Source organism: Fonsecaea pedrosoi (assembly GCF_000835455.1).
Source record: "Fonsecaea pedrosoi CBS 271.37 unplaced genomic scaffold supercont1.4, whole genome shotgun sequence".
NCBI lineage: Eukaryota > Fungi > Ascomycota > Eurotiomycetes > Chaetothyriales > Herpotrichiellaceae > Fonsecaea > Fonsecaea pedrosoi.
The window spans coordinates 2,981,333-3,006,074 of record NW_013550612.1 but is presented as its reverse complement, the minus strand read 5'-3'; the positions used below and the strand labels follow the sequence as shown (position 1 = coordinate 3,006,074).

At 51.9% G+C, this 24,742-nt stretch overlaps 9 protein-coding genes across 9 annotated transcripts; 5 read left to right on the top strand and 4 right to left on the bottom strand.

Moving 5' to 3' along the window:
* Nucleotides 1-850: 850 nt before the first annotated feature.
* On the bottom strand, nt 851-4,453 carry Z517_06882 (uncharacterized protein; the record flags this gene model as incomplete). Its single annotated transcript, XM_013428621.1, has 2 exons — nt 851-4,273; nt 4,325-4,453. 2 exons carry the CDS (start codon nt 4,451-4,453, stop codon nt 851-853), a joined length of 3,552 nt encoding a protein of 1,183 aa, XP_013284075.1.
* Nucleotides 4,454-5,119: 666 nt separating this feature from the next.
* On the top strand, nt 5,120-5,785 carry Z517_06881 (uncharacterized protein; the record flags this gene model as incomplete). Its single annotated transcript, XM_013428620.1, has 2 exons — nt 5,120-5,135; nt 5,184-5,785. 2 exons carry the CDS (start codon nt 5,120-5,122, stop codon nt 5,783-5,785), a joined length of 618 nt encoding a protein of 205 aa, XP_013284074.1.
* A 967-nt stretch (nt 5,786-6,752) lies between these two features.
* On the top strand, nt 6,753-8,140 carry Z517_06880 (uncharacterized protein; the record flags this gene model as incomplete). Its single annotated transcript, XM_013428619.1, has 5 exons — nt 6,753-7,240; nt 7,324-7,387; nt 7,463-7,630; nt 7,723-7,828; nt 7,902-8,140. The coding sequence occupies 5 exons, from the start codon at nt 6,753-6,755 to the stop codon at nt 8,138-8,140; spliced, it is 1,065 nt and encodes a 354-aa protein (XP_013284073.1).
* A 1,136-nt stretch (nt 8,141-9,276) lies between these two features.
* Z517_06879 (uncharacterized protein) lies at nt 9,277-10,127 on the top strand (the record flags this gene model as incomplete). The annotated part of the gene is made up of 2 exons (XM_013428618.1): nt 9,277-9,511; nt 9,580-10,127. The coding sequence occupies 2 exons, from the start codon at nt 9,277-9,279 to the stop codon at nt 10,125-10,127; spliced, it is 783 nt and encodes a 260-aa protein (XP_013284072.1).
* A 2,649-nt stretch (nt 10,128-12,776) lies between these two features.
* Nucleotides 12,777-14,504, bottom strand: Z517_06878 (uncharacterized protein; the record flags this gene model as incomplete). Its single annotated transcript, XM_013428617.1, has 5 exons — nt 12,777-12,975; nt 13,027-13,325; nt 13,378-13,639; nt 13,693-14,269; nt 14,327-14,504. 5 exons carry the CDS (start codon nt 14,502-14,504, stop codon nt 12,777-12,779), a joined length of 1,515 nt encoding a protein of 504 aa, XP_013284071.1.
* A 1,288-nt stretch (nt 14,505-15,792) lies between these two features.
* On the bottom strand, nt 15,793-17,646 carry Z517_06877 (uncharacterized protein; the record flags this gene model as incomplete). The annotated part of the gene is made up of 1 exon (XM_013428616.1): nt 15,793-17,646. The coding sequence occupies one exon, from the start codon at nt 17,644-17,646 to the stop codon at nt 15,793-15,795; it is 1,854 nt and encodes a 617-aa protein (XP_013284070.1).
* A 945-nt stretch (nt 17,647-18,591) lies between these two features.
* Z517_06876 (uncharacterized protein) lies at nt 18,592-20,187 on the top strand (the record flags this gene model as incomplete). Its single annotated transcript, XM_013428615.1, has 1 exon — nt 18,592-20,187. The coding sequence occupies one exon, from the start codon at nt 18,592-18,594 to the stop codon at nt 20,185-20,187; it is 1,596 nt and encodes a 531-aa protein (XP_013284069.1).
* A 359-nt stretch (nt 20,188-20,546) lies between these two features.
* Z517_06875 (uncharacterized protein) lies at nt 20,547-22,433 on the top strand (the record flags this gene model as incomplete). Its single annotated transcript, XM_013428614.1, has 1 exon — nt 20,547-22,433. The coding sequence occupies one exon, from the start codon at nt 20,547-20,549 to the stop codon at nt 22,431-22,433; it is 1,887 nt and encodes a 628-aa protein (XP_013284068.1).
* A 996-nt stretch (nt 22,434-23,429) lies between these two features.
* Z517_06874 (uncharacterized protein) lies at nt 23,430-24,612 on the bottom strand (the record flags this gene model as incomplete). The annotated part of the gene is made up of 3 exons (XM_013428613.1): nt 23,430-23,457; nt 23,625-24,367; nt 24,469-24,612. 3 exons carry the CDS (start codon nt 24,610-24,612, stop codon nt 23,430-23,432), a joined length of 915 nt encoding a protein of 304 aa, XP_013284067.1.
* Between the last annotated feature and the right edge of the window lie 130 nt (nt 24,613-24,742).

The following is a 24,742-nucleotide window of genomic DNA, read 5'->3' as shown; positions in this document are numbered from 1 at the left end:
GCGTATATAGCAGTCGCAGACGGTAATGCAGACGTCGTGGCCCGCCGAGGCCGCCCCTTGTGCCGGATCAGAGGCGGTGCGTTTCAAAATTTGCGAATGGCAGTGCTGGAAAACGGGCGGGCGTGCTCAGTGCTCAATTGCTCCTGAAACACGAGTGGTATCAGGCACAACAAACAAATGTTGGAGAAGCTGTAACACAGAGCTGCGTGGAATGATATTCACACAACCAAGGAACAAGCTACAGAGAAGGCCAGTATATCAGAATCGAGCACGGGGTAAATTCCAAGAGAAGGTGACGGCGCCATGGTTGGGTTAGCCTTTCTTGTCGGTTTCACACGTTTACGTTGATCATCTGAGTGAGGCTGAGTTACAGCCTTGAACTGAAAATAGACCCGCGCTAAACCACTTTAAGCACTTGGCCTATGATGCGCTGGTAGTGGAAACTCAAGTCCACCAATCATGAAACCCGTTGTCAGGGCAGGCAACGGTCCAGGAGGCTCTGCCACGAATGCTCTCTTTATATATCAGCGAAGAGGGCATGCAGATAAAACAAGCAGCGTGAGGTCTGGGTGTCTTGATGACCAACCGAGCTTTAGATGCAACCCCCGATATAAGAATAAAGAATCAATTATGAATAAAACTGCTCTGAGTGACGAAAGACGGAACTCAGTCAGGCGTCCAAAGGCGCAGTGACCGAAGGATCAAAGGACTGTATTGGTTGTTTGTGGAATTTTCAAGAAAAGCACGGCAGCGAGCAACAACTTGAATGCCAGAGCACCACATCTCTCCAACTATCTCGAGTCTCCGTGACCAATTCCCACCAATCCAGGCCGCTTTCTTTGCTTCATTCCTAGCGAAGCGGACTTTCCTTGATGATCCCATTCCCGGGGACAAAGCTCCCCGCCCCCGCAGCATTCAACTTGAATGCTCCTCCAAGTGAACTACTACTGCCGCTGGCACTTCCAGGCCCTTTAGGCGGCGAGGTCGGCAACGGTGTACCCGCCACAGACGAAGGCAAAGTCATCAAATCCGGGGTGTTTCTCCCACTCTGTACAGCGCTGTTTGCTGCTCCAGTACCAATACCATCCATGGGCATTAACGTTCCACCAATACTGCGTGGGGGAGGTTTCCAGCCGTATTTTGTGCCTTTGCGGTAGATGTCCTCAATCATCTGCTCTGCGACGCCCGCATCTTCGTACTCCTGAAATTTACGCCACAAGCGTAAGGCCATGCGCGCGTCTTCAATGCTGTCATGCCCATCGGTTTGCATCGCCTCATCCAGCGTAGTTTCTTCCTGGATGTATTCCTTAAATACTGCCCACGCAAGATATCGCAGTGAAAACCGGCGGTTCTTGCCAGGGGCGAGGTATAGAAATTGCGTGTCGACTGTTTGAGACTTGGGAACATGAATATTGGCCTTTCGAAAATCCGATGCCAACCCGTGTCCAACAAAGATGCAGCCGAGGTTAAGCAAAATCCATAGCTTTTTATAGGCCACTTTTAGAGGCACCAGGTTGTGATTTGATATTTGGGGATCGAGGTCCCCCGGGCGGATGCCCGAATACTGAGTTTTGTAGTCGACAATCGGTTCGTAGATGGTGATGTAGTCGTCAATAAAAGGGACTCCTTCGTCTTCACCCTGCCCACGTACCACGCTAACACGTGCAAGGCCAGACTTCGCTGGCCGGATGGTTTCTTGTGTTCCGTCAGCCTTGACATTGATCTCGGCTTTCTCCAATTCGACAAATTCGGTGTCCAGCGCGATAGGAGTCCCTTTCTCTGGGCGCTCTCCGGGCGTGAGGATTTTACAACCCTCTTTAGGATAGAGACCATTGACGCTATAGTGCTGGTATAATAAAGTTGTGTCCATGCCTCGTTTCCAGTTGTGATCAAGTCTACCATGTGCATTCTTGACTTGATAGGCAAGGACGCTGGGCATTTTCCACCCTTTGTTGAAATGGAGAGCCTCTCTCGGATCGACTGGAGACACCAAAAAGTCGTTGAAGAGATGCCAGTTGGGAAATACTTTCTGGTTGGGAGTGACCTCGGGCCCACTGCTGGAAACCTCCACGTTCACCATGCTGACGAGATGAGGTTGATGGCGTTCACTGGTGTCAATCTCGGCTACGAAGCCCACCAACTCATAGATCACCAGGCCCGGGGATTTGTTTCGCTGATGCAAGGCTAGGTCGGAACCTTCGAAAACGTACACGTTCCTATCCTGTACGATAACGCCAATCTCGGAAGGGAGCCAACCGGGGGTCTCCCAAATTCCGCGCATTGCAGGGTTAGTTCCCAGTGCCGCATTGATCATCAACACGAAAGGCAGTTGTCGAACTGTTTTTCGGATGGCCAACTGTTGATATCTTCGACATCGACTGCACCAACCTCGGTTCTTAGCTTCTCGTTCGATGGTGGTCTTTAAGATGGACGAAAACTTGATGTATCTCATAGAGTGCTTAGGTTCGAGTTGGGGATAGACAAGGTCGTGCACGTAGGTGCTTGCAGGCTTGGTTGTCTCATTGTTGCAATACATGCAACGAATGGCCTCAAAGGCTTTGCTCGCAATGACCTCCTCAATACCGTCACCACTCGTCGCCATTGTGACGTAGTCATGTGCCATTTGCTTCAAGAAGAATCGATTTACTGATTGGATTGTCGTCGAGAGCGGCGTGCCGTTGGCCAAAGACAGATTTTCGAAAAGGCTGAGGTTCGCAGCTTCCCTAGAGGCTCCAAAAGCCCTCAGAAGATTGGTCGCCTGGCAATTCTGACCATTTGCTTTCTCCAGCATGTCGAAGAGAAACCCAAATTCACACAGAAGACACTGGGCTGCCACGCACGATGTGGCAGCATGCTGGATGGCCACATTGCGGATAAGAGGAACAAATTTGTACAGCTGTAATAGTGAGTTGATGAACGAGTTGGCAATGTGCGTTTCCAGTCCCGAATAAGGGGTCTTGTTGTAATATCGAAAATCAAAGTCGTCAACTCCGAATCTGCTGTACTTGATCTCGACATTACTATATTTGAGCATTCGTTCCTCATCGGTTTGCGCCCGGCCACTGAGAGAAATTCCGGCCAATCCTTCGGCGGCATCAGAGAGCTTCCTGTTGTTTCCATTGGCGGGAGCTTCTTTTGCCTTTTCGCTGAGAAACTTGGGCGCAGTGATTGAAGCCGGCACGTGACCTATCCTGGTATCTTCAACCTGGTATCGGAGAAGCTTTCGAGGATTCAGATTGGGAGCGTAGTGGCCCATCTCGGCAGTCTGCATGTGAAACAACAACGATGGCTCGATTGGCACCGGTGGCGCTCCAACCTCAAATACCATATGACTTGGCCAGGCTGACAGTAGAGGTTCTGAGTAGTATGGCATGCCTATGGTGTTGAGTGGTGAGTCATTCCAGTCAACATGAGGAATCTGCTGGGGAGGGGGATCTGCAAATTCTGTTTCCTTGCTAATGTTATTGAAGCGGACTTTGGAGGGAGACCCCCAAAGGTATATCCATCCGTTTGAATCAGTGATCACCAAGGCATCTCCCGAAGAGGCGATTTCCATTCCCAGCATAAACTGGACGTTTGCTTGCTTGAGCATGACATTGACAGGGTTCATCAGATCCACCACCTGCATTTGCCCGGTTTGGGACGCGACGAAGCTGGTGGTTTGGAGTTTCGGATGTAGGCGGGCGTATGCGGCACCCGCATGAAAAGGTATGGGAGGCAGGGATGTGAGCGACTTCAGATCGTAGACATTGGCCAACGGGTCGACGATAGGCACGCCCAATTGCCTGACGGAGAAGCCACACGTAACGAGAAAGTCGTTGCGCGCATCCATGTCATTGACCGCGCTGGAGTGGGCCTTCCAGGACTTGAGAAGTTGATAGTCGGTTAAGCTAAGAATATGCACGTTGCCGTCATCAGTTGCAGCACATATATGGCGACTTTTTCTCAAGATCGTGTACTTCGCCTGGGCAGGATGCTCGGAGACAATTTGGCCCTTGTCTATATCGATGACGAAAAAGGTGCTTTGGCATCCCGCAACGACGACGAGATTGTTGGTGGCAGCAAAAGCCATGCATCGGAGATCCGTCATCAGGCGATGCGAGATGTGCCATTGCGTTAAGCCTCTGCGGGTGACGAAATGGACGCTGGAAGACGAGATGGAAAGGATACCCTTCTCATGGACCAAGAGCTGCTTCACCGGTCCTTCTCCCAGATGAGCCTTGACCGAAACATACCGTTGCAATTCGGGACCATAGAATGAGGTGACTCGGCCCTGGCCTCAAAGGTGAGAGGTGTAAACAATAGTTCCAAGAGCCACCCTTACCTGATCGTTGCCCACCCACAGAAGTTCCTGTAGATCATCAAAGGTAACCGCGCTGGCGGGAGTGGGAATCGCATGCAGCCCTGACGAAGGCACTGCGATGCGAGTGATCTCATCCCAATCTGCCTCCATGGGCAAACTGGTGCCGACGTTGTTGAGTTATTGTAGATCTGGAGGACGATGCATGATGGCAGCAAGCGTTTTGAGTGATGAAAGGTCTTCGAGGGCGATTTGGTTTAACAGCGTGCGGACTAGGTCATATCATCATGGCCGTTTGTCGTCGATCGTCGTTTGTCGAGATGGATAGTCCAGGTAGTGATAATTGATGGTTGATGGTTGGAAGTTGAGGGCAGGCGCAGGAGTAGCAGCCCTGGCCATAAAGTGTAGAAAGTGGCTGTGATTTCGGTGACTGCGGCTTGAAACTGTGGCGTCACCAGCGGCAGCGCCGCCTTCAGCTTCTCGCCATGATGCATTTGTGCATCCATGTCAAACTCCCCACGTCTATCAATCTCAATCTACTCGTTCTCCTGCTACTCGCCCTTTGCGCGACTTCACTAGTTCGACTTAATTGTTGCTGTATTTGGCTGACACTGATATCTCTCTACTCAATTCACTGCCCGCTTCATCTCCCACCACGTTGTCACAGCTGATTTATCGAGAGGGCCACGCCATCAACTAGTGCCTGTATCTCGCTTGTCACCTATTTATTCCCCACAGCCCACGACTGAAGCTTGCCTCGTCACACTCTCTAACTATCACGAGCCCACAGAAACATTCTCATCTGCTAACACGACAACGATGAGTAGTTACGAGAGTAAGCACGATGCCTTCATGCTACGCCGACGGGGTTGACGCTTTCTAGCTGAACATGCCTCTGACCCACCAAATGGCAGTCAAAGCCAGTCACGCCGACCCGATCTCTCCACCTTCCTGAGTCTTCTCTCTGAAGTCACGCCCGACCGACCAGAAGAACGAGCTCGTGAAGGGGCCGTTCCCGTTCCTGCCGATGTCTCGGCCGTCTTTCGCTCGCTTGCAGAGGCATTCGAAGTAATGCGTAGGGTTAACGACAACGCCGACTCCAACTTGCTCGAGAGCATGATCCAGAACCTGATGGACACTGCCGAACGACCTCCTCGGGAAGTCAAGGGTGTGGACGAGGAATACATTGCTGCTTTGGAGCGAGTCAACATCAAAAAGGTCAAGAAAGATGCTGACTGCCCTATCTGCGGTAACGCTTTTGTCGAAGATCCTCATCCGCTGCTGGTGCGCCTTCCCTGCCATCAAAGTCATATCTTTGATCTTGAGTGCATTCGTCCGTGGCTGTTGGTGAACGGGACATGTCCTTTGGACCGGGTTGACCTGGCGCAAAGGGAAAGAGATCGAAAGAAGAAACATCTGGAAGAGATCAAAAAGAATGCTGCACCTGACGATGAAGAAGAGGAATGGGACGGACTCTATGGGTGAAACATGTGAGCACACCCTGGTCTGCTGAAGAATTATTGGTGGCCAGTCTTTTGGACCTACATCTGTTCATGCTGCGCAAGGACTTGAATCGAGTCCCCTCTACGGTCCAGCCAGTCGAGATTCTGCGCGTGAAGAGCATGGACAAATGCGAGCCTCTCCTGCTTATCTCCCGGACACCGCGCGTGCTGAGTGACATTACAATGCCTGAATCCCCGCCAAAAGGAGGCGGAGCTGACAAACATGATTCCCGATCATACGGTGTCTGCGCGTCCATTGGACTGGTACACTACGTTCCTCTCTGGCAGTCGGTGTAATGACCCCTACCCATATCCGATATTGAATCCGGTGGGATGGGAAGGTGTGCAGCTGTTTTATAAGCTCACGAACAGATGATCGGTCATATCCCGAAGCTCACGGGCGCCGATGCAAGACAGTACATAGATGTCATATCACTATAGAAATGCTGACAAATATGAAGATACCCTCCCATCGACGCGACTTGGTCGCATGTCCTTGACGAAGCGGGTGAGCGGGTTGCGGAGATGAAAGAACCTTCCGCCAATCATGAAAATCCGGGTACCTCTTCATGTTAATTCTGTACCTCGGTTTTAACCCAGTTCAGGCACCATGTTTCCCTTTGACTCCTGCCCCTCCATGGCTAGAGAAAGTGGCACGTCATGCTGGAACGTGTCAGTGGTGTCTTGTTCTGGCTGTTGAAAAACATTTAGTATTGAGGTAGACAAACTCACTTCTCGTTCCTGTCTCTTCTCCTGGTCAGATGCCTCACAGCTCCTCATCGGAGTCATTCATTTGTCCGTCGGACGATTTTCAGCCGTACGATATTGATAGGAGTATTAACCAGCAGATAGCCGAGCTGTCTATAACACACTGCTCGACTGCTTCTTTAGTTGGGGGGTTACGCACATTGACATCTCGTTAAACCGCTCGACACGACGAACCTGACAGTATGGCGTCGACTCCTACATCTACCCGCACTTGGATCCTGGCCAATCGTCCCAAAGGTCTTCCGACCTTCTCCAGCAGCGATGCGAACCCAACCTTCAAGCTAGTTGAGCAACCGCTGCCTCCCTTGAAACCAAACCAAGCCTTGGTCAAGATGCTCTTTTTCTCCAACGACCCGGCTCAACGTCCCTCCATTGATGGCGCCATCAAGGCAGAGCGCCATTACGCCCCACCCGTTGAGATTGGGGCACCCATGCAGGCTCGTGGGTTGGCCGAAGTCATTGCCTCGACTGCTGAGAATCTATCGAAAGGGACTATCGTGGCGGTGGCTCCGGGATGGACCGAGTACGCAGTCGTGGATGCTGCCGAGTGCAGTCCTCGACAGCCGCTGCCCGGAGGCTTGAGCATCACGCATTACCTGGGCGCATTCGGCGGACCGGGGTTGACGGCCTATTATGGCCTGGTGGTGGTTGGGGAAGCGAAGAAAGGGATGTAAGTGTGTCCGCGACATCCTGCACCTCTTTTCACGCGTCTTGGAGAGTCTCTGTTTGCTTAGCTTCTGACGGACATTACAGGAGAGTTGTGGTCTCTGGAGCAGCGGGGGCAACGGGTAATATGGTGGTGCAGATCGCAAAGAATGTAAGGCCCCATCGGAGCTCTTCTGTTCCAGTGTGCTCTGTTCCCGAGTTGACCACCTGGGCTTTTGCCTTCTAGATTGTCGGCTGTTCAGAAGTCATTGGCATTGCCGGCTCAGACGAGAAATGTCGCTGGGTAGAAAGCCTCGGTGCGGACAAGTGCATCAACTACAAGAGCCCGACCTTTGAAGAAGATCTGCACAAGGCGACAGAAGGATTCGTGGACATCTATTTCGACAATGTCGGCGTGAGTAACTCCCACCCACCTGTCCACCTGAGGAGAGACTCAACTTGTGGCAATGGTGAGGTTTATGCTAACGACACTCTGTCTCATTTCAGGGCCATATTCTCGACCTCATGCTCGGACGGCTGAAGCGGCACGGCGTGGCTGTCGCGTGCGGCTCCATCTCAGGCTACAATTCCACCGAGCCAACTGTGCTGAAAAGTATGTCTATCCAACTTCCATTCCGCCCTCCTCTTCAAAAAGGTGTTTATCTGACCCTGTCCTCCCTCTCCAGACTACTTCCAAGTGATAACCATGCGCCTCTCAATCCGCGGGTTCATCGTGCTCGACTACCTCCCAAAGGCGCAGGAGACCATCGAACTCTTCGTGCAGTCCATCAAGGAAGGCAAGTTGAAGATCACCAACGAGGAGAGTGAGCAGGTTGTCGACACCAAATTCGAGGACGTGCCCAAGACGTGGCTGAAGTTGTTTGACGGCGGTAACACGGGCAAGTTGGTCACCAAGCTGGTCTAAAACAAGCGGGCAGAAGACACTGAAACCGAGGGCCGGGGTGAGATGCCCTGGCTATGTACCTATGTAGGTATATCTCTGTCCATATCGAGGGAAGGCTAGGTTTGACCGTGTCAGAGGCCCTATGTGCATGTGCATAAGGTACTGTTAAGACCATTTTCCACATGACTGCCTTCTCGGACCGTATTTGAATTCTTCTCCGATAAAGCGCTAAGGGTTTCAAAAACACCAAGATCCCTAATTATTCTCTCTGCCGAAATCCACTTTTAACTGTTGGCAAAGTCCTGTCGCATTTGTATGGGTCATTATAGTCATGCCCTGTCCTTTCTTTTGGTTGGGATGCAATTTCCGTCTTCCCCGGTTGCCAGACGGAGCTTAATTAGACATTTTCGGCAGCTATGGAACATATTACTATAAGTACCGAGTATATTGGGGCATATAACTTCTAAATTTGATCCATCGAGCTTTGCTCTGCTCAATTTCGCCCAGAGACACTTCTACTGCGTGACACCTCAATTCTGAAAGACATGCAATCTTCATTCCTTCCCTCCCCCCCTTGCCGTACTCGGTAGAGAGTTCCTTGTTCCCCCCAGCCGGCCCCTTGCCGGGACTCTGGACCAAGCCGCTTGTGGCGTCGCGCATGTGAAACGAGGTTTCCACTGCGGCATGACTAGGAGGTGTGTAGCGAGTATTCCCACACACATATTGGTTCCTGCAGGCAAAGGCACCAAAATGCAACCATGGCGGCCGGCCAGAAACCGAACGTGGCTTGCAGTCAGGTAGCGAGGGGAGGGTTCTCAGCGAAGTGACTGGAAGCTTTGAGACTTAGGTACAGTAGTACTTGGACCTCGCGCATGCGGCTAACGGAAAAGGCGCCTTGCTCTGAACCCCTGTGCGCAAGCGCTTTGTTTGTGTTTCATGGCTCTCGCTCCAGCGCAAGAGTGTACCTGGTCGTCCAGCGCCGACCATGGGGCCAGCAATGTCCCGTGAGGCAGTGTCGTTGTACGCCGGACGCAGAAGGGCAGGTCCTTCGACTTCCACAGGTCCCCCTTCGTTCGCTTGTGTTCGCAGGCTAGCCACTGTGATATAGAAAAAGAAGGGCTTGCGAACACCCGATATTGCACATTCAAGAATTACCCATGTCTCTCGCATCGACGAGCTGTTACTGGCCCAATGGGCAGCTGGTGACGGAGTACAACTACCAACCATGCAACGCAGGCAGCGATTCTAAGCATGCGGCATGCTGTGATCTGCGCACGAGTGTCTGCACAGAATACGGATACTGTATCGGGAATGCCAACTACATATACCGCGGTGGATGCACAGACTCGACGTGGTTGTCGTCGAGCTGCGCTCAAGCTTGCTCCTTTCAAGGTACGGTGATTGTTATCACAACCCAGCCCAATGCCCGAAATCAAAGTTGAGTTGTTTATTTGGAACAGTCGAGGCAAATATCTCCAATTTTGCAAATATCCTCAATTGCGACTCGGGCGTGGCCTCCGCGACTCAGGATCAGACCTGGTGCTGCGCGGTGGATGGTTCGAGCTGCTGCGACAGCAGCTTTGCGGTAGCCTTCGGCAGACCGTATTTCCCAACGAGTAGCACGTCCACCGTTGCCAGCACCTCGACGACTGTCTCTTCTTCCGGCACGGAAAAGACTTCAGCAACCACAGCAACCACTGGTCCTGCAGCACCCACGACGCCGAGCACAAACAACCGTACCGACACACGGTCGATCGGCATAGGCGTGGGGGTAGGTGTTGGCGTTGGCGCTCTGGTCGTCGGCATTATGGCGTTTTGGTTCGTCAGAGAGCGAAAGAGGAGGGTCACAGCCGAGCAGAGGTTCCAGGCGATGGCAGCAGTCGGCGGTCACGATCCCTCCTTCATCGCGAAACCGGAACTGGAGCAGCCATCACACGACCACGCTCGTATACCATATTCGAGGATGCACGAGGCGAATTCGCAGTCATTATACGAAGTGCAAGGGTGATTGGGACTCTTGTCATTGCGACTAGCGATTTGTCGTTGAACATGGCACAGGAGCTGCCTTTTTGGACTAACTAAGGGTACTGAGGATGATATCGGCGTCAGTACATATGGAAGTGTCCGCGCGCGAGCCATCACGCTTTCGACTTCAAACGGGTCCTAATCATACCACGAGCCACGGCAATCTCAGCAGCAGCAGCACCAGCAGCAACAGGACATTCCTTCAACTCAATCAACAACCAACACCACCGTGGCACTAGCAACACTGTACTCGTGCTCTCCTGAAAAGGGTTGGAGTACGAGAAGAGTGTTCTTGATTGGGAGGGGCCAAAGAATCTTTGTATAGAACCAGCTCCGTCGTTGAATCTCAGTCAGTCCCTTGTGGCATGTGTCATGTGGTATGTGTCAGATTATTGTACCTACCTAGGAACCAGACAACCATACAACCTCACAGCATGTACTTGTATTGGTTAGAGAAAGTTAGTTAGTTAACATGCATGTATCACGTATCGAGATGTTTCTATCGAGTATCGAAGTATGGCGGTAGACTTAGAAACTTCTCTCTCGACAGGAGTCGAAACTTACATACCTGTGCGGCTTGAGGATTTTTGGTACTGTATGTCCCTTAGATAGGTAGGTAGGTAGGTAGGTAGGTAGGTAGGTAGATAGATACCTGTTGAAAGATGAGTATGAGTATGAAATGATACGAATAGTTGGTGTGTGCTGTACATTGTACATTGCTACGTATGTATGTAGGTACACTAGGCACACTTGGTGTGCACACCAGGTACGTGGGTACATAGGTATGTGGCAGGACGCAACGGAGCGAAACCCGTGCAGAATTGTGGCCCAGAACAAGAACAATTCGATCGGCGGCCAGGTAGTAACAATACGCGTAGTAACTGGCGAGCTGGGTACACAAAAACCGCCAACCCCTCGGCCCCTTGCCCCTGAGGCGCGTCGCCCCGAAATCGCCGAGATTTGTAACCGAATCCAATGAAGACGCCTAGGCGGCAGAAATAAGCAGAGCTCACGAAGATTTGGCATCTGCATCTGGGGAAATTGCGGGGTGTGAGGGGGACCTAAGAATCAAGGTCCAGAAGTGCCGCGAGGGTGCACAGCGTGACAGCAGTCAGGCAGTTCGATGCGAGGGACAAGTTGGTTCATTCTGCTGTGTACAAGGGTACTTCGAAGGGCGTGATTTTCCCGATGGTTGAAACGATTTCCGTTCCTTCAGCTGTCGACTGGGGCCAAATGTTACAGGGTCGAAGCCTGGAGTTGTCCTTCCCTCCTCCTCCCCCAAAGGCCCACCCCATTCCTTACATACTGAACGAGCTGGCTCAAACCGATCAGCTATTTTCAGTGATGGCTGCGGCGGCGGCGTTCGAGGTGCTATACGGGTAACTCATGTTGAAGTTGAACACTTTGTCGTCCTTGCGACCACGCGACGAAGAAGTCCTGACTTTCCGCCGCGCCTTTGATAGTAAGGGCTGTATTGAGGAAGCGGATGTTGTGGATTTGATCGAAGCAGTGTCGGCGGCGGCGGTGGTGGTGGTGGTGTTGGAAGAGGCAGCGAAGGCCGAGGCCGACAGGCGAGTGAAGAGCGATGGTCGCTTGGTGGCAGGCATTCTTTTTCTTTTGTCTCTTGGTAATGGATATGTTGAGTCGTGGTAGGTCCAGATGAGAGGTCTTGTCAAAGGTTGGGGGGGGGGACGAGGTACGAGATACTTGTATGGACGATCGAGAGCAGTGGTTGGCCCCAATGAACAGTGGACGAGGTACCGAGTACCCTCTCTAAGAATTTAGGCGTCAATAGGGGCCAGGAACTCAGGGCTGAGAAGTTCACGTAAGAGGGATCTAGTGCTTACCGAAGAAGATCTGCTCTGTTTGATCTGGTACTTGTACAGTGATGAAATACCATGTAATTACGCACGAAGAATAACTCTAAAAGGAAGATCGCGTGGCTCCTGGGTGGTTCATGGGTGGCTCCACGATAAGCCCACGCTTACCCCGTATTGGAAATACTCAAACTTCGCCATCTCTGGAAGGCCGAGTACCGTAATTTGCACACACGTCGGCCCCATGGCATTTCACTCTGCTCTTACAGTTTGCTTTTGTGCTTCGTAAAAGTTCCATACAAGGTAGTAAGTCAGACGCGTGACAATTCTTGATCCAATGTGTTCGTTCCTGTTGCCATCCGATATGATCAAACTCTCGACAGCGATACAGCTCTACGCATGCTCTCTGTTTTGACTATTGGGGGACTGCAATCGATCCTTCGCCAGCGCCGAGGCACTCGTGTCGCCGTGAGGAAATCCTATTCACCAAGTCCTGTAGGATCCAGAAACACCTTTGAGTGCCTTCTTCCGCTCCCTACCGATGTTTGTTTGTGACCCTTCCTTCCTGCCCATTACATCCTACGCCATGTTAGCGACACGCGCTTTGGTGCTGCCGTTCGCAATCCAATCAGGCTTGCGACCCATCTCAATCGCATTATCGAAAAACTCGTCTCACCGCCGCCACGACTCGAATTAGCAAGCACTTTGATCTCTCCGCAGCTTCTACCTCGAGCGATAGACAGCCCAAGAACGCTGCGTCTTTGAAGTGCCAGCATGCTGGATACCAGACGCAGAGAAATTGCTAGACCAGTACATCATGCCCACTTCCACTCCACGTAGCGCTCAGCTCCACTATGGGACGAGGCAAGCAGAATCTCAAACTCTTCTTTCGCCCCGACCTGCTTCGGCGGTGACTTGAGCCTCATGGGCCACTCCTCGATGATTGTGTGCGGTCGTTCCATTGTCAAGCCCAAATGGCGTCCAATCTCTCCGAAGTGCTCTTCTCTCATATATCTGCAGATGGTCAGTATGCTTCTTCTGCATTAGGAACTTGGAGGTGCGGACATTTCGAAGTATTTGTCATTGTCACGAACGAGGTCGTGAGCCGCGATCCGTCGAATCACCTCAGGGTCATATTCCGAGAGTGGCGGACGTGTGGCCGGAAGATACTGCGACACTTTCATCACGAGAGATTCTATCTCGGGACGCTTTGCAGGACTCAGATGGACCGTTTCGGCTACGGCATTCATGAAAAGCGTTATTATTGTCGCGTGAGAATTGTCAATGTGCTTTTGCAAGAATGGACTGAGCAGGTAGAGTGTGCGAGCTACTCCAAGGTAACCGCCATCCGAAATGTTAGAGACCTGTAGAATTGATCAGCGCTGTTATCTCACGGCACATTCTTACGGCCATCACCTCAATACGTGCAAACTGTCGACCATCAAGATGTCTCGAGAGATCCGTCACGTCCACGTTGAAGAGCTCGAACGCTATCTTTCGCGACGCGGCTTGTCTGGCGAATGAGGACAGAAGATCTCTTAGATGGTTAAACAGTTTGCCATACATGTCGTTGGCGGCGGATTCATAGGAGCTTTGGAGGACAGAACGGAGATCCCATCCATCAAAAGGGTCTGCCGAGTCCTTCATTGGCCATTGCTCTTTGTTCTGGTAGAAAGTACTGTGACAAGTTAGACCAATGTCATAGGATTATTGTTTCAAAGGGCGCCTCACGGATTCGGAGTGTCGAATGCTTGGCGAGGCTGGGAAAAGGACAATAGAATTCCATCTTCGCGGAATCTCTGCTTGCACACGCGATGAGGAGGTTTCTGTAAGAGGATATTCCGGTCCCGGTAGTCTCGCCGCTCATGCGCAAGCGTTGTGCCTTGTCGAATTTTGTCGGCCAGGCTGCAAGACAAGCCGTTGGGAACCTCTAGAAAAGAGGGGAGGAGCATCCATTTCTCCTTGGACAAAGTCACGCGGAGAGATCTAAATCCGAAAGTCCAAGTCTTTCCCAAGAGTGTGCCGTTCGGTTTGTCCTTAATCTTTGCACAAACCTTTTGAAATAGTGGAAGAATCGAGGATTGCAGCTGACGTAGTTGACTAGACTGGAGTTTCGCCGAGTACCAAACGTGGATGATAGTTTCGATATCGTCGGGGTCTTTGTCGATCTGCATCGCAGCAAGGAGTATGATCAGGTTCCGTGCGGCAATATCAAAATCCCGGTCGTTCAGAGTCAGGGAGATAGACTGTTGATACTCATCAGGAAGACAAGCAACAGTTTTCAACACATTACGGATGTCTCCAGAAGCTATAAACACAACGTATTTAGCACTGCTAGTGGCACAATACAATGAATAAGCCTCACCCGCAAACAACACATGCAAGTCGTGACCATAAGAGCATCCCTCATTGCGGTCCAGGGCTAAGACATCGAGTGCGGGCATATTGCCCCAGAAGTATTTCTTCAACTGGCCATATGGGACCATAGGAGCTCCGGCGCCCACGAACGATGGAAGACGTTGTTCTGTTTCCCAGGCCGGCATCCAGCTGGTCTTCATCAGCGGGCTTTTGCAGTAGACTTTATGCTCAGTCCAATGCTCCTTTTGGCAGTCCTTCCCGCAGTACTGATCAGCACCAGTCAGCGACGTTTTCTAGATGTTCTTTGCCAAAATGTGGCCATCCTACTGAAACCAGGCGACAGCCACCGCAGTCTAGCTGCCCTATCCTGCTGCATTTCTCGGAAGGGTTCGCATGCCAGTTGGCACAAGGTATCGAGGACATGATCATTGATTCGGCGAGAATTCAACGAGATTGAGCGATAGGGGGCGAGAACAGTTCTCGAATACAATGACAAAGGTCTGTGTAGCTATTTGTCAAAAGCAATGAACTGAACCGGTGATTTTTGAGCCTCACTGCCGCCTGCGATGAAGTGACACTCAGTGCGAGGTGTAACCGGAACCGCGCTAGCACTTTAAAGGCATAAGCCCACATGGCGCAGGATTAGGCGCCCGGGACAAAGTTAAGAGAATGCGCGGGACCGCGGGCGGGAACTTTGTTGGGCTTAGCACGTCCTGTTTTCGGGTTCATTTTGAAGTCCCTCCTTGCTCATGTAGAGAGATAGCTATGAGCATACATATTTCACGCTGTCTGCACCCAAAAGCCTTTGCAAAAGATCGAAATGACACTATATCACTTCCCGGTCAAAGCTCAGACCATAAGTCCGGTAGTTGCAGCACATGAGAAGGAGCTCATAGGTAAATAAAACGAAATAATATTATATCTCTGGCAATGCTCCTACAATTAGCAATCATTTTGACAAAGCATTCTTCGTCCTGCAATTTCCATGTTCTGTGTACGATCAAGTCGTCCACCTGGTATGGAAACTAAGATGTCGAGGTGAGAGTCAGAGTAGCGGCGGGACCTGGAACCTTTGATGCTCTCTTTCTCTTGATTAAATGACATCGTACTGTGAAATCAGGTATTTGGTCATTACGTCAAAATGGCCCCTAGACCATAAACAGAAAAGCGCGCGGCGGAGCAGATTAATTTTCGCCGTCTTTGTAAGTATTTTCGTGAAATACGAGTACCTATTAATTAGAATGCCGATTTTGTACGTCACGGTGTCTCGTAATCAATCTCCTCATGCCAGCATGCCAGCTTCTGAAATATCACCGCATCAACGGTCAACAACCCCGGTATTGAATACCGCCCGATGAATGCTCGATGACCTTACATCTCACTGTAATCGGTCTCAAGTTTTGTCTAGCCTTCCTTGCATCGTGGTCTCCTCTTCTATGGCTGAGCTTTTAAATCTCACCTCGACCGTCTTTCTCATGCACCCGCGACATTGACAGGTTGTCCTCCAGCTGCCTCCTTGATTCTGGGATCACTTACCTTGGCGATCTCCCTAACAAACTCTTGCCGTCTGCTTTCCTCCAATGCCCCGGGCTTCCAGTATTCATACTCGATCCATTCGCCCTCTTTCATCTGTGCCTCAACCGCTTCATGGAACCGGGCACCGAGTTCTGGTTGTAAGGGCACCACGCCAGTCTCTTCGCAATATGTTTCCCAGAGGTCTAGCAATTCCTTCAGGATCTCTGGGTGCTTGGTGGCCAGGTCTTCCGTCTCGCCGGGATCCTTGGAAAGATCGTACAGCTGCCATGCCGAGTTACCCTTGGGGAAGGGGATGAAGTCGGCTTTCCATGCTCCCTTACGGATCGCCGCCCTGCCACAGAGTTCCCACCCAAATGCCTCGCCAGGATCGTGGACTTGATCCTGCTTGCCGCTTAGCCACGGTATCATATCCTTGCCACGCATGGGTACAATCTGGCGGCCTTTCCACTCAGGTGAGGGATGTTTGATATCTGCCAGGGAAAGCAGCGTGGGTGCGATGTCCATCACTGTTGCGAAAGTATCGGTGATTTCACCTTCTCGGCCTTTATGCATCGGCGGATACCGAATGACACAAGGCACCCGAACGCCTCCCTCGGTCGTGTATGCCTTGTACAGTCGACTCGGGGCAGTGGCAGCTTGAGCCCAGCGTGGGCCGTACCAGACGAAACTGTCCTTATTGCCAATATTCTCAAGGGAGTTGTTGTAGTACTTGCCAATATGCTCCATCAACTCACCAGCCACCATGGGATATGCTTCGTACGCAGCTCCTTCGGCACCATTGTCCGAGAAGAACATAATGTAGGTATTGTCCAACTCGCCAATTGATTCCAGATAGTCCGTAACTCGGCCGATATTGTGGTCTAGGCACTCGACCATACCAGCATATGCTTCCATTGAACAAGAGGATGCCTTCTTGTGAAAGTCGTCCATCTCGTCCCACCCAGGCACTTCGTCTGCAACCACTGGATGGGGCTTGACATCTTTGGGTATCATCCCTAGTTCAATCAGCTTCTTCAGCCGTGCCTGACGGAGGGCTTCTGGGCCTTCCCTGTAAACGCCCCGATAGTGATCAACGTATTCCTTGGGAGCCTGTAGAGGCCAGTGCGGGGCAGAGAATGGGAAGTACGCGAAGAAGGGTTTCTCGGAGAGTTCCTTGTCCTCTTTCCACTCTTTCAGATAGCGGAGCATTCGGCTTCCATATCCGTCGCTGGAGTACCATCCCTCTGGTAGATCTTTGACATAGTGGTCGTCCTCCATGTGCAATGCAATGACGCTCTTCTCCAAGAATTTTGGAAAATCGGCCTCTGGTCTCCAGTCATAATGGTTTGAGCACGCCGGCAAGAGGGCTAGACTTCGGTCGAACCCCCGGGCCTGAGGACTTCGCTCTTTCGTAAGTCCTAGATGCCACTTCCCACTCATGACAGTGTGATATCCTCCTTCTTTCAGGACCTCGGGGAGTGCAGCCACTCGAGCATTCAAGTACCCTTCGTAGCCTGGCATGCCTCTCTGCGGAGCAGTCGAATATTTGCTCCCTTTGGGAAAGTTTTGTCCAGAGAAATCCGTCCACTCAATCAGGTTGCCCAAGCCTGCAATGTGATGGTCCGTACCCGTGAGGATCATTGCTCTTGTCGGAGAGCACGCGGCCGCAGCATGGAAGCCTGTGAGACGGATGCCATCCTTTGCCAACTTGTCGATGTTGGGGGTGCGAATCTCGGAGCCGAAGCATCCCGCATCTGAAAAACCCATGTCATCAGCGACGATGATGAGGAAGTTGGGCCTTTTAGCAGCCATGGTGACAGCCTATCCACGAGTCAATGTCTAGGGACAAAGGAAAACAATATCGAAGTCTATACGCGGTAATATGGAAGACGACAGCTACGTGCCTCAGTTGAACTGGTAGCGGGGCAAGAGGGGAATCCATTGAGGGACGGTATCGGTTCAATCTTACGGCGAGCCCCCACCAGGAACCAACTTAAGTCACTGGGGGCTCGTGGAGGGGCAGTTTGCATGCCAATCCACCGCAGCAAAAGTCCCTACAATGGAAGGTCATAGGCACCCAGCCTTAGGTGCCTAATGCCTAAGCTGGGGGTTTGGCACACCTGCCTAGCTGGTTTCTCAAGTTAGGGAAGGCCTTGTGAAAGAGTCCATAATGCCTTGGTCGGCGCCAGATATATTCTGGGGAAGCGAGAAGCTTGTGATAAAGAAGAACGCAAACCACGAGTAGATCTGAGGAATGCTTGTAGTTGTCCGCCGCACAAAAGAACCTCCACCCATTACCAACGACTGAACTTGGCAAGTTTTGTATGTACCCGTAAGCTCACTCTGCAACCTCCATCTTGTTCAACCAATCTTCATCGCTGATATCCCACGACGAATGTACACACCTGCTTGACCCTGGACAGTGGCTCCTTAGCCTGCGGCATACCTGAGTTGCATGGGACGGCCCTCAATGCTACAGCGGGTGAGCGGTTCGCATCCATCCACTCGTCGATCCCTCGTCGCCCATCAAAAATACCACAGTTGGATCTACACTCCTCCTACCGTTTGCACCTGGTCATCCGTACGCCACATTCCCCCGCTTCTATGGCGTGATTTAGAAGCCCATATTCCTGTCTCCCAACACATTGGATCATCCTGTCCAACCCTGGGGTTGCAGTCCGGTGGCCTCTGAACCGAAGGGTGCTCGAGACAGCCGTTGTGGCAGGCGGTCTGCTGCATTGGTATAAGAGCTTAGCCATGGCGTCTTCTTCCTCTTCCGCTGGGTATCATCTTCTCCAGCAAGGCGACACACCCGAAACAACACCGGCAGCCACTGAAGAAGAAACAAGCATGGGTAAATCGCTGGGCACATTTCGAGCTTGCTACGTTGTGGCCTTGTGCTGCATTGGCTCGTTCCTCTTCGCCTACGACACTGGGATTGTGGGAGGTGTCTTGACGTTTCCATCCTTCCAAAATGACTTCGGCTACTCAAAGGCCGACAAGACACAAGTCAACTCGAACTGTGTCTCGATCCTCCAGGCTGGAGCCTTTTTCGGCTGCTTCTTCATCTGGCCACTGACGGGATGGCTCGGTCGGAGATGGGGGTTCATCATTGCCTCTGTCGTTTTCTGCATCGGGTGCATTTTGCAAATTGTGAAATCACACTCCATTGGCGTTTTCTATGCTGGCCGTGTCGTCTCCGGTTTAGGTACTGGGGCAGCGACAGTGCTGGTGCCCATGTTCTCCGCAGAGATGGCCCCAAAGGAGATCCGAGGCAAGCTGGGCTCATGCTTTCAGCTGTTCTTTGCGACTGGTGTTTGTGTCAGTTACTGGGTCGACTACGCTGCGCAAGTGGGCATTTCCGAGACTTCTTCGATGCAATGGCAAGTGCCTGTAGGCCTACAGCTGGTCCCTGGAGGTCTTCTTGGGCTGGGCATGTTACTGGTCAAGGAGTCTACTCGTTGGCTTGCAAAGAAGGGTCGCAACGAAGAAGCTTATGCTTCTCTCCTTTGGGTTCGTGGTGGTGTCGATAGCCCTGAGATTCGAGCCGAGTTTGCAGAAATACTTGCTGGCGTGGAAGTGGAAGTGCGAGAATCGGAAGGCCTGACTTGGAAAGAACTTCTCCTGCCTTCGAACAGATATCGATTGTTTATCGCAATCACGATTCAACTCTGCGCCCAATTGACCGGCAACACCTCACTAGCCTACTATGCTCCGCAGATCTTCGCCACCATTGGGGCTGGTAACAAGACACTCTTCATCACTGGCTTCTTCGGGCTGGTCAAGATGGCTGGTGTCTTTATCTTCATTCTCTTCTTCGTCGAAAGGTTTGGCCGCAAGCTACCCTTTATGGTCGGCGCGTTTGCGATGGGAAGTTTCATGCTCATCATTGCATTGATTGTTGACACGCATCCCCCCAAACCATCGGCCACTGGGATCACATCGTCGGGAGCGGCCGGTATCGCCATGGTCTACCTGGAAGCATTCGCCTTCAATATGTCTTGGGGGCCTCTGCCGTGGCTGTACATAGGCGAGATATTCCCCAACCGGATCCGGGAAATTGGTGTTGCAACAGGTGCTGCGAGCCAGTGGCTCTTCAACTTCGTCATGAGCCAGATTACTCCTCACGCCATTACCAATATCGGCTGGAGGACGTTCCTCATGTTTGCCATATTCAACTATGCTATCATTGTTTACAGCTATTTCCTGCTCAAGGAGACTACGGGCAAGAGCTTAGAAGAGATGGAGATTGTCTTTGGTACCGTGGATAGGCTGCCCACCAAGGACGATGACGAGGTGGAATCGCAGGCTGCACACGACACCGCCAGGGAGATTCACGAAACAGCCAAGTGAGTTGGTATACAGACAACACTCCAGGGGGCCATATTTACCATGTAATATGCGAGATAAGTACCCATAATATGCGGAAGTGGTCTGACGCGACGATGCGCCGAATTGTCCAATCAGAAATTGAATCCAGTGATGCACCGTAGCGCGTCAGTGCCTACTTCCTTCACTGTAGTTCCTATAACTGTCGTGTTCCGATTTTCTCTACGGATCTTGGCCAGACGAATTCGAAGTACCCTTGTTGTCCTACATACCTATTTTAACGGAAGTGAAACTATTTTGACACTTGACACTCCGGTTCTAAACCACACCTTACGGGCATAACAGACTCGCTCTCACTGTGGCCACAACACACCTGGCCAAACATGCCCGACTCTAGTCATGCACCCGCTCCCGCACGGCGAAGGTCGTCTTTTGCGTATGACCCTGCTCGAGATACTTTCAAAGCATTGCCAGATACCATAGCTGAACAAGCCATTGCTGAAGATGCCGAGGAAGATGCAAATACTACGGCCCCACCAACGTCCAGTCCAGGAGCAGAGGGTGCGGCGGACTCGTCCCGAAAGCGAAAGCGATCGGAGTCGCCTGACGGAGAAGTGAAGCCTACATCTGAACCGAAGAGACAGGAAACCGAGGAGACACCTCCAATGAAGAAAACACGCGCGTCCCCTTCGCCCGCGGGACGAGATAAAGCCTCGCCTAAGCCCGCTACGAATGGAAGTCACACCGAGAAACCCAAGCCCAGAACACCCGCAGACCTGCCCCGAATCCCACGCAAGCCGAGAGAAGAAGGCGAAATTTCTGCATCGCGTCGGGTGTCCGACGCGTATAGTCGACGACCGGATACCGATGACCGACGTGCAAGAGAGCGGAGGGACAACTTCTCTAACCGCCGATCGCGATCCCCTCCTCGACGACGCTCCCCCTTGGATGCCTACCGTCGCCGATCTCCTCCACGAGAGCGTCGCAAATCCCCCTCCCCCATCCGTGACTCTCCCCCACGAGATATAATTCGTCCTGGCGGTGCTCGCGGCCGTGGTCGGAACGTGCTAGCCGAACAGCAGCGACTTGCTGCCGAACGGGAGCAGAAGCAGGCTGGGCTACACGCTCAAGTCAATCGTGGTGTTCAAGAAGTCTCAAATCAATTCTACAACGCACGGCCAGAGTGGGTGAAGGAAAAGGGACGAGACTGGCGCCGGAATGAATCTCAAATCAAAGGGCTCCGCACTTTCAACAACTGGATCAAGTCCTGCCTCATCCACAAATTTAGTCCGGAAGAGAAGACCGAAGAGGAAGAACTGGGCTGGGGCGAGGAGGCGAAAGAGCCTGCTGCACAGAAACCCCTCCTTGTGCTCGACATTGGATGCGGTAAAGGAGGTGATCTGGGGAAGTGGCAGCTGGCTCCACAAACGGTTGGGCTGTATGTCGGTCTCGATCCCGCAGAGACAAGCATTCAACAAGCTCGTGAACGATATCAACAGATGCGGCGAGGTCGACGTCCAATCTTCGATGCCCGCTTCTTCCCACAAGACTGTTTCGGCGCTTGGATTGGTGATGTCGGCATTATTCGCGAAGTCGGCATCGACGCCAACGCGGGCAATGGACAACCTACCCGCTGGGGCGGTGGCGGATTTGACGTTGTCACTTGTATGTTTGCCATGCACTACTCATTTGAGTCCGAGGAGAAAGTGCGCATGATGCTCCGCAACGTGGCGGGAAGTCTGAAGAAGGGGGGACGATTTATTGGGGTGGTGCCAAACAGTGATGTTTGTGCGGAGAGGATCAGAGAGTGGTTCAAGGACAAAGAAGCGAAGAAAGCTCAAGAGAATGGACCCGATGGTGCTGATGCTGAGAAAGAGGACGGCGAGGCCGATGAGGAGGGTCCTCAATGGGGCAACGCCATTTACAACGTCCGCTTCCCTATCGACCCGCAGCGTCCTTTACAATCCGATGGATCCTTTCGTCCACCCTTCAGCTGGAAATACACGTACTGGATGGCTGAAGCCGTGGATGTGCCTGAATTTGTGGTACCTTGGGAAGCTTTCCGGGCGTTGGCCGAGAGCTACAATCTAGAGCAACGCTACAGGAAGCCGTTCTTGGATATTTGGCAGCAAGAGCAAAGCAATCGCGAGATGGCCAGTTTGGCCGTGAGGATGGGCGTGATCAGGCATGAAGGGGGAGAGATGTTGCTGAGTGAGGCTGAGAAGGATGCAGTGTCATTCTATCATGCATTTTGCTTTGTCAAGGTCTAGACACTACTTCACACCTTGTATTATTGGTCGTGGTGGTGGGCGGAAAGGTATAATTCAGCCTCGGGAGTGCGAGGCTTGTTCAGCGGAGAATTACAGGTATCTCATGCATATTGGTTCTTGAAAGTCGGATAGGTCCAGACATGGCAGGCTATGCAGGCACGGTAGGATTATTCCAGATCGACCACAGAATTGCATGTCCGACTGATCGGTGTCTAAGAAGTGAGATCTTCCATAAGATATCTTTCTCTCCGCCCTTATCATGGACACCGTAATGGTAGCGAGATACAGCACTGCATTTCAATACGATAAATATCCCTATAAAGCTAGAGCTGGATTTAGAGCAAACGGGAGCAAAGGCTGTTAGAAATTGTCCTCCCCCTCCCCTTTCTTTCTACATGAGGCTGGGTATTGTTTATCATCATAGAACTTGACAACAGGTCATGTGGCGAGAAGGATATCATATACGGTAGAAATAAATTTCAGACAGATAGGCTGAGTACCTTTTTTTTTTTTAATTATTATTTATTTACATGCCTGTGCTGGGTGTATACAGGGCACATATATCCAAATATACACCTCGTATATCTAGGATATATGCGTATATATCTTAACAAAAACCCAGGTGGCTTGCTGGTGGCAACACAAAGATCAAAGTTCCGACCCGACTCAATATTCCTCGCCGTTGCCATAACCATAACCATAACCATAACTATCTACAAACGCAAGCACGCGGACAAGCACAGGTGTCAAGTACAACAGAAGGGACAGTAGGAGATGTAATCATAGTAGATATAACCGCGACTTGGGACCCTAACCCTAATCCGGGAGAATCTGAGCGAATGAGACCATTGATTGCTTCAAGTGCGCCTGTTCCTCCTGTCCATGGCCACCCCTTGTTGGCAGTGATTGGGATAAAAAGAAGAAAACACCTCAACCGACTGACTGACTGACTGACTGGGCCGTCCAAGCGGGTGGCAAGAAATTTGACTTGCTTGACTAGGTCGACGATGAGACTGGGGCACGACTACAAGGAGAACAGAGTTAGCATGTTATGTACAAAGTAACGTCCCTATTCACAAGATGTGGTCTTTGGCAGCCAAAAAAAAGGGCAATAGAAGTGGGGGGATAGGATCATAGGGAAAGTCATGATGGTGAATCACCAAGGGGGGGGGGGGGAACGTGGATACGTACCAGTAAATGCATATCACGCTGTTGGTGGTGGACCGTGCCATCCACTCGTCAAAGCACATGGCGTGCGTGGCGTTGTGGCACGTAGAACAGCGCCAGGTCTCGTTGTCGTCGTCGTCGTCGTCATCGTCATCGTCCCGGTTCCGAGAGGACAGGGCGTTCAGGCAGATCCCACATTCAGTCTCGGAGGAGATCGAGGACGAAGATGTGTTGCTGTTCCTCGACGCGGATGAGGACCGAGATGATGACCGAGATGAGGTTGTGGAAGGGATGTAGGCTCCAGTTGGCGAAGATGAGCGTGACGACGCGATTGACGGAGCGTTGGATCGAGATTGTCGGCGTCGAGTGGCCCTGATCGACGCACTGGACACAGCGGGTGCAGGATCGAAAACACGGCCTCGTGTCGAGGATTGCCCTGCCCCGGATACGTCGGCGGCGGCAGTGACAGGGGGTAGTGACCTCGTTCGATCCTCCAACCGGGCCAAAAGAACTTCAAGCATCCTGATTGTCTCCTGTTGCATCCGGTGGAAGTGGTAGTCCGAGTCTCCAGAGAGATCGCTGTCTCTGATCGACGGTTCGGAGGATATTGTTCTTCTTGTTGACGATGTGACCTGGCCCTCGCTGGGACGACGTCCTCTGTAAGAGCTTTGAGCTCGAACGCTGCTGTAGCGTGTCGCCGTTTGGGTCTCTGCCATGTGTTGGTCCAATCTAGTCAACCAGGTCTGGGTTTCCTCGGGTGCTTGGTCCTGGTGCCATCTAACAGCACGTTAGAAAGCGTGTCAATTGGGGAGGAAGCCAGGGCGGGACTTTGTCTCCATCGGCATGTGGAATATCTCGACAGACGTACCGTTTGCAATGAAGTAGGCTTGCCGCGTCTTGCAACTGCTTTTCCAGCCTCGAGGGCTTCACTCCACTCGCGAGAGGGCTGCAGATACTTGTGAGTATACGTGTGGCTGCGGAACGCGATGCCGCCGCCACTGGAATTCGACATTTCCGCCCAGCATCCCGACCACTTGTCGTATAGCCAATGCACGTGGACTGCTCTTGAGGGTGATTGATTTCCAGAACTTGACAGAGCTCGCTGGTGGAAAGCATCCTGTGAGGTTTCGTTGAGAGTGCAG